The 8685-nt window shown below is 46.9% G+C and overlaps 1 protein-coding gene across 1 annotated transcript in view; it reads left to right on the forward strand.

Annotated features, from left to right (window-relative positions):
* ACADL (acyl-CoA dehydrogenase long chain) overlaps nt 1-8685 on the forward strand; it is a 27931-nt gene that overhangs the window by 4401 nt on the left and 14845 nt on the right. Inside the window, exons 4-7 of the mRNA XM_025202488.1 lie at nt 1389-1553; nt 3754-3820; nt 5606-5770; nt 6089-6190. Coding sequence (XP_025058273.1) covers nt 1389-1553; nt 3754-3820; nt 5606-5770; nt 6089-6190 — 499 coding nt within the window. The remainder of the gene's footprint in view (nt 1-1388; nt 1554-3753; nt 3821-5605; nt 5771-6088; nt 6191-8685) is intronic.

The raw sequence follows: 8685 nt of genomic DNA on the forward strand, positions 1-8685 counted from the left end.
GATCGCTTCTGACTCCAGTGTCCACATCATTAATGAAGATGTTGAACAGTATGGGTCCAAGGACAGAGCCTTGGGGGACCCCACTGGTCACAGGACACCACGATGAGTGACTTCCATCGATTACTACCCTCTGGGTCCGACCCCGGAGCCAATTTTCCAGCCAGTGGATCGTGGAGGACCCAAGGCGACAATTGGCCAGTTTCTCCAAGAGGCGATCATGGGACACCAGATCGAAGGCTTTTTTGAAGTCAAGATATATGACATCAATCTCTTCTCCCTTGTCCAGGTGATAGGTCACCTGGTCGTAGAAGGAAATGAGATTGGTCAAGCAAGACCTACCCGCAACAAACCCGTGCTGGCTATCCCTTAAGATGTTGGCGTCGGCCAGTCCATTAAGGATGGCCTCTTTAATAAACTTTTCTAAGATCTTCCCCGGGATAGAAGTCAGGCTGATGGGCCTATAGTTAGCCGGATCCACTTTCCTCCCTTTCTTGAAGATAGGCACCACATTGGCCTTCTTCCAGTCTTCGGGCACTACACCAGAGCGCCAAGAGTTTTCAAAGATCCGTGCTAGAGGCTGGGCTATGATGCTCGCCAGCTCCTTGAGTACCCTGGGGTGAAGATTGTCAGGGCCGGCTGACTTGAAGGTATCCAGCTTCTCAAGATGTTCCTTCAGAAAGTCAGCATTAATGGAGGGCAGGGGATCACCCTCACCCGGACTTCCCGGCCCTGTAGCGGGCATGGGTGTCCCATGGGACTGATGAAAGACTGACGCAAAGTACCTATTTAATAGGTTGGCTTTTTCCTGGGCGTCAGTTGTCAGTTGCCCCATCTGGGTCAGCAGGGGTCCAATGTTGCCCCTGCTTTTCCTCCGGCTCCCCACATATCTGAAAAAGGACTTCTTATTGTCCTTGATGCTCAAAGCTAGCTGGAGTTCAGTTGCAGCCTTGGCTTTCCTGGTCTGCTCCCTACAGGACCGGACCAGTGCAGAATAATCCTCCTTGGAGGTGACTCCCATCCTCCACCCTTTGTAGGCCTTTCTTTTTAGCCTCAGGAGATCTGCTAGGTCCCTGGAGAGCCAGGGGGGCTGCTGTGCCCTCTTGCTGCCTTTCCTCCGAGATGGAATAGACTTAGTTTGTGCATTGAGGATCGCTCCCTTGAGGAGCAACCACTCCTCTTGAACTCCCCTCTCCCTGTGGTCACGGTCCCTTAGGGCCTCATGTTTTGGCAGCAAAAGTACTTTCTGAAGTTAAAATTGTATTGTTCTGATGCTTTCCTTGTCTTCCCCCCTCCCCTTCCCAATGATGGCTCTGTGTTTCAGTAATATAAAATTTCAGCATCTAGGTCACTGCAAAGAGTTTATTTAAATTCCAAATGTTCTTTCCCAGGATGTACGTTAATTGTACAGGCCCAGGATTCGGCCTTCATTCTGACATAGCCATGCCCTATATCGCAAACTATGGTTCCGAAGAACAGATTAAGCGGTTTATCCCTGAAATGACTGCAGGCAAATGCATTAGTGCTATAGCCATGACAGAACCTGGGGCTGGCAGGTAAGGCAAAAATGAAGACAGATTGTCCTTATGATCATGCTGTGTACCTAATTTCATTATGTAAGTATTTCTGAGTTTTTTGATTGTATGGTTATTTAACTGATTGGACAATACCCCGAAATAGGTAGGACTACATTAATAACCTTCAAGCTGTTTTACAGCTTTGTCAGATCAGGATGCTTGTTCTGAACTCATCACCTTGTCCTCTGCCTTTGTATTAGCTTTAGGTTATACACTTACAGTTGCTAATATGTCTGTGAACAGACGATTTAAAATATGTAAAATGTAATTAGTAGAGGTGCACCGATATATCGGTTGCATATTGGATTGGCAGCAATAAAAGGAAAATTAAAATTATTGGCCGTTGGCTTTTTTCCGACCGGTGTAGCCAATAGTGTCACTAATAAGTGCTGCATGCATGTAGCCAGAAATGCTGCCCAGCAGCTTGGAGAGCACTGTCCTGCCAGTAAGTTTGTGCGGGGGGTGGGGGGTGGGAAGGAAGGGACATGGGAAGGGTAGATCGAGGTCCCCACAGTAAGGGAGGGAGTGGGGCAGGGGCAGGCGGTGAATGCAGCCCCAGGGCTGGGAGAGGGACAGAGCCATGGGCAGCTCGTCCAGGGAGCATGGGGAGGGGATGGAGATGGGGGGTAGGGGGGGAGCAGCTCCCTGCTGCTGCATGCAGTCCCAGGGGAGGCATGTGCCCCTCTGGATTTGTGTGTGGGGTGAGGGCAGGCTGCCTGCTGCGGGCTCAGGGCTAGGAGCTGTGCCAGCCTTTTCCTGGTGCAAGGCTGGGCTGGGGCTGTACTCAGGGCAGGCAGGGCAGGGCAGGCTCAGCTGCTTGGGGTGATCAGTGGTGGTGGCGCTGGAAGGACTGGCTATGTTGGGGGGGGGTTATGGGGAATTTTGGGGTGACTGTAGCCCCCCTCCAAGTTTCCCCCAGCGTCATCCCTGCTGGGGGCACTCCACTCTGCTACTTTTCTCTTGGGAGCCCTACCCCAAGCAGGGGCAACGCTAGGGGGGTCATTGAGGGGCTATAGCCACCCCAAAATTCCCCGTAGGCCACCCCTCCCAGAACTGCCATTGCCCACCCCAGCCCTGCCACTGGGAAAAGGCTGGCAAAGCCCCTTGCCCTGAGCCCACAGCAGGCAGCTTGCCCTCGCCCAGTTCACAAAACCAGGGGGGACACAGGCCCTCCATGCCTCCCCCAGGGGTGTGTGCAGTGGTGGGGAGCCACCCCCGCTCTGCACCCTCCCCCCATGCCTCCTGGATGAGTCGCCTGCAGCCCTGTTCCAATCCCAGCCCTGGAATAGCATTCACTGCCCTGGCTAAGCAGCCCCTGCCCATGAGGGCTTCAATCTGCTCTTCACCACAGACTTACTGGCAGGATGCTGCTCTACAAGCTACCTGGCTGCATTCCTGTAAATTGGCTGTCAGATTGGTATCGGCCAATATGGCTGGTTAATCATTGGCTGTCACTATTGGCCAAGAAAACCATTATTGGTGCACCTCTAGTAATCAGGTGAGAAATAACATGCCTGGATAGAAGAGGCTTGACTTTTTCATAATAGGTTTATTTCTGAATCTATTAACACTTCTTGTTTCTCCTCCCATTAATCTTTAGAGAGAGAAGTTATCCCTTTTCCATCACTTAAGTGCAAACAATACTGAGATTGCTGAACCAGGGTCCCGTGCTTCAGTTCAGGAAGCAGAGTGGAGGTAGCATGGTGGGGAGCTCTGCCTTCATTACAGAGCTCTCATTGGTCCTGCAAATAGTAAACGCTTCTACAGGAGAACTGCCTGGGTAGAGCAGCATTAGTGTGGAGTGTGTAGTCCTGAGAGATGATGTTTTTGGGGTATGTCTGCATAAGCTAGCATTGGCCCAGTATGTGTTGTTTCTGCATGTTTTGCTCCCCTTGCAGTAAGCAGGTGTGTTTAAAATAAAGTGGGATCATGTGCTGTGGTAAAGATGCACAGATTCACATAACATGCTCTTAGTTCCTGTATTTATTCTCTAGGACCTTTTAATACATTCCAGCATTTTACTTTTTCTTTTTGCCTATTATTGTGCAAGATGGTTGATTAGTTGTGCAAAGCATTTTAGATTTCATGCCGTGTTTTATACTATTTTTTTCTTTAAAGTTACTTATGTGACTGCTGGATTGTTTTGATACATGACTTGCTTTTTTAAAATCAATTATAGTGACTTGCAGGGTGTACGGACATATGCAAAAAAGGATGGAAGTGACTGGATTCTCAATGGAAGTAAGGTATGTGAATGGCGTTGGTCAATGCAGGTCAAGGAACTAGGAAATTGAGTTTGAGTCAGTGAGGGATTTGGTGCAGTTGCACCGTTGGTACCCAGTTGTAAGTATTCTCATCCCTTTGTTTTTTATTTTCAGTCAGTTACATTTTAAAGAAGATTTTTGTTCCCATTATGCTGCTTAATCATCTGAGCAAGCTCTAAAGAGAGGAGCTTTCATTGGTGAACAAAAAAAGTGGCGTGTATTTAAAGATTTGGCTCCTTTCTTGCATTGGTGTAATTAGTTAGCATGCTATCGCTAAAGCTCAAGCTGTTCCTTCAGTTCCATGAAGTTGGTAGCAGTGTCCTCCATACTATGAAATTCCTTGTAGCTTGAGGGAAACAAAAACCTCTTGATGCTTCAACATAAATATGGAGGCTTTTTCCATTGGGTTTACTGTTCCAGGTATGAAGTAAATGGCTTATCAAATGCTACCCATAAGTTGTCAAAACAATCATAAGGCTGGCAGTATGAACCCATTTCTTTTGCTCACCAAGCCCCTGAAATAATATTACTTGGGGGACCCTGTGAAACTTCTTGTAGAACATTTGACAGCTATTTAGGAAAATTTTGTTTCTTTACACAGGTATGAAGCATGGTTTCATCCTTAAAAGATCAGGAAACTTGAATTTTGTTCCTGTCTCCTCCACTAACTTTTTGATTTTGGACAGATTATGCTACCATTCTAGGCCTGTGTTTCCCAGTCAGTAAAAAGTTGGTGATAATTCTTTGTACCTTTGGTTGGTAAAGTGAACAAGATGAAAGCACAGTCATAGTAGTAGTATTTTTGCTTCGTTTTATTTGGAATATTCTTCCTGTTGTGATATCTATGCTACTTAACTTTTTAGCCATATTTATGGCTAAATCTAATTGTGTTTTCAGAGCTTAGTAAAGTGAGGCCTTGATTCTGATGGAGGCCTTTGGGCAGTGCTACAGTCATGTAATAAAAACATAATCATATGTAGATTAACCTGCTACTTAGACAGATGCCTGTTATGCTGCATACCTGACTCTAGATAAGACAAAGCAATTTTTGTTTTAAAATTGGCCTGGGTAGGATTCTTACTCTTTATTCTGGTCTCTTTTCATCTATTTTTATCTATCATGTGGGATCAGAGCTCTGACTTGGAACATGTAGCACAGAGAAAGCAAATGTAAGTTTCCCACCACTCTCTTACGTGCATGTGCAGTTTTAAATACAGACAGACCAAGTATTATGGAGAATTAACTGTTGTAGAAGTGGGGAACATCCCCACTTTTTTCCATTTTATGCCTCGCCAACTTCTCTTTTGGAAGAGGTGATTTTGCATAATATTTTAATATTCTTGTTCATAGAGGGAATCTTTGTAGTAGAGAATAATCTGAGTTAAAGACTTGCATCTGAATGCCTCTGAACTTCAGATATGTTCAGAATATATAATAAGTTAAAACCAAGTTTTGAATTTGTTCCCTGTGTGAAATGAGTTACATGAAAACCCCTGTTCCAAGCATTCATTAACTTTTGAGCTATTTGGACTCCAGACAGATCCAAGTTGTACTACTTGAAGCCAACTCTGTTTTATAGATTCTCTTCTGAAATACTTAATTTTTCTGGTTTCTGCAGTCTTAAGACTGTTTTGACACTTATAGCTTGCTTCTTAATGGCATTCAGTTGTAGAAGTGTATATGCCAGGTCTGCTGCTGCTTATAATATTCTCTTATGACTGCCTGCCTGCCAGCTGGCCACTTTATTTCATCTTGGTTTTCTTACAGGTTTTCATCAGTAATGGCTGGTTGAGTGATTTAGTGATTGTGGTTGCAGTTACAAACCGTGAGGCCCGCTCTGCTGCTCATGGGATCAGCCTTTTTCTTGTGGAAGATGGAATGAAAGGATTCATCAAAGGATGCAAGCTGGAAAAAATAGGCCTGAAAGCGCAGGTGTGTTATGTGAGCTTTATCAGGTGATGGACTTAGAGGCAGTTTAAAAGCTCTGATTACCCATGATACTTTCAAATAGATCAAATGGAACTCTACTAATACTTCAGTTCCTAGTTCTAACTGTGACAACAGGATATGCTCAATTAGACTGCATTGCTGGGGTTATACAGTGTACTTTAGTAAAGCAACTTCCAGTGAATACCAATCTGGCTATAGTAGATAAGAATTAGGTAATAATAAGTAAGTTTGAGGAAGAGGAGATGCAAGGAGGAGGCGAGAACCTGATTATAAAGCTGTTTTATTTAATGTCCTTTTTAGGACACGGCAGAACTGTTTTTTGAAGATGTACGTTTGCCAGCTAGTGCCTTGCTTGGAGAAGAGAACAAGGGCTTCTACTATCTGATGGCAGAGCTCCCTCAGGTAAGAGAGATTGTCAAAAACCTGTCCATAGGGGTACTCTCAGATCCCCAAGTTTCTCCCCATTGTCCCACTGCTTGTTCCAAGGAACAGACCAAGGTTTTCCCTGGGAAAACTTATCCCCTCCTAGCCTCACCTCTACTGCCAATAATTGATCCTATCCAGCCTGCCAGCCACTACTGACAGCCTGAGGAAGGGCTGCTCCATTCCACTGTGCTGCAGCTGGAGCCAGACCACACAGCACACAGACTCCTCTGCACTTCTCCCCTCACATCAAATCCATCCCTGCCCGGCTTCCTGTTGGTACTGCGCAATCCTGACACCACGGCCACCAGCAGCTAGGTCCATGTGGGACAGGACACAATGCAACACACCAAGTAGCCATCCTGCTCACTGTGATGAGCGTGGCACCACTAGGAGGTGAGTCCGTGCTGGCCACAGGGGAGACTCGAACCAGGGCAGGTACCCCCGACTTTTCTGGTATGGCGCAGTGGCTCATTGTACTGGGCAGGAGGGATGGCTGCTTAGCAAGCTGCATTGCACCCTGTCCCTTATGGGTCTGGATGCCAGTGGCAGCATTGGCAGGACTACATAGTATCAGTAACAGGGGTGGACAATTATTTTGGGTGGAGGGCCGCTTACCGAGTTTTGGCAAGCTGTCGAGGGCCGCATGGGTAGCCCTGTCCCCTGACAGGTGCCTCATCCCTTGACAGATGCCCCTCCCCCTGGTTGCCATCTTGTGACCGGAGGTCTACTCCCCTGCCATCCCCCCCCGGACCTTTGCCACCAGAAGTCCCTCCCTTTGTCCCCGGAAGTACTTCTTTCAGCAAGGGTTTTTTTTTCATCTCAGAACCAAAAACATACCAAATTATATTCTAAAAATTGAACGTCTACAACATTCATTAATTTGATTTCAAAATTATTTTTGTCCTGGTTTACATGTGTTTGTGTAGTATACAAAGGTGACTGCACAGTAGCTTAAAATGAAGTCTTACACCCCTCATAATATACAAGAGTGTATAGGTTTGTGGGGGGCTGTGGGTGTGTGGGTATGTGGGGTGTGGGAGCATGTGGGTGGATATGTGGGCTGTGCATGGGTATGGGGGGAGGGTGGCTGGGGTTTGTTTATGGCAGTGTGAGGGGAGGTGTGGGTGCATGTGTATAGTGGGGTGTGCATATGGGACTTATCCTATGAACACACACGCGTGCATACATGCACGCACACACACTCTGCCCCTGTGCCTGCACACACACATGCGCGCGCGCGCACACACACACACACACACACACACACACACACACACACACATTGCTCCTAGTCTGGTGAGGTAGTCAGGAGCCACAGCCCCCTGGTGCTGGAGCAGAGCTGGGGCAGGAAAGCAGGGAACTGGCTGAGGGTGGGCAGGGCTGAGCTGCTCAACCCTGCAAGCCTGTTGAGGGTTCCCTCTGAATCCTACTACCCCTGACTTCTGTCAGCTTTGACAGGGAGCCAGGGCTGGATAAATATTAATTTACTAATTTTTTAGGGGCTCTGTGGGCCGGATAGAATGGCCTGGTGGGCCGGATCAGCCCACCCCTGATCAACAGGAAGCCAGGGGGAGGGTGGAGGAGTCTGTGCACTGTGTGGCTGAGTCAGGCCCTGGCTATGGCAAAGTGGAGGAGCACTAGGCATAGTCCTCCTTCAGGCTCCTGGCAGAGGCTGGTGGACCAGATGGTATCAGTCGGCATCTTCTTGCCCCTCTCCCTACCCCTCCAGCCCTCAACAGCTCACCAAAACTCCTTATGTGACCCTGCAGCACAAATAATTGTCCACCCCTGTTCAAGAGTCCTGCCAAAATTTCCAGACTTTAGCTTTCCTACTGAGCCTGGCAGCCCCTGACTGCTGGGGACGTAGACTCATCATGAGGCCTAGGATGGTAGAAAGACCACCAGTAATTCACAAAAAGCTTCTAAATACTTCCAAGCCAGTCCTGTTCACTTTTTTAAAGTCTTGGGATTCTCTAGAAAGCCTGTCCATCTTAAGATTCCTGGAGTTTCCTTGGCTAGTTACCCATTTCCCTGATAGATCTTCATTATTATGAGGCTGATTTTGCCCGATGGAGGCACACAGTACCTTGGGTGCCTGTCCCAACAATATCCTTTCTGCCTGTGTTTGGAGTACCAGTTCTTGCCCTAGTACTGGGTGGGCCAGTGATCCCTTACTAGTTTTTCCTTCCTTCTGTTCCTTTGACACCAGAAATGGCTCTTAACTTAAAGGCCTGGCTGTAACTTGATTAAACTATGACCCCAAATAGTAAAAATATATATTGCGCGCACACACACACACTCTCTTTATTGTAGTGTAATGTAATATAATACAACCTAATCCATAGAATGATAAGAATAACATAAATGAATACATATTATTAACAGTTTTTTTAACAAGATCAAGCATGAGGTCAATTGCATCAAACTTGAGATGGGTGTCTCTGTGGGAGACGCTATAACCCCCAAATCAT

This window comes from Alligator sinensis, unplaced genomic scaffold (assembly GCF_000455745.1).
Source record: "Alligator sinensis unplaced genomic scaffold, ASM45574v1 scaffold730_1, whole genome shotgun sequence".
NCBI classification, from domain to species: Eukaryota; Metazoa; Chordata; order Crocodylia; family Alligatoridae; genus Alligator; species Alligator sinensis.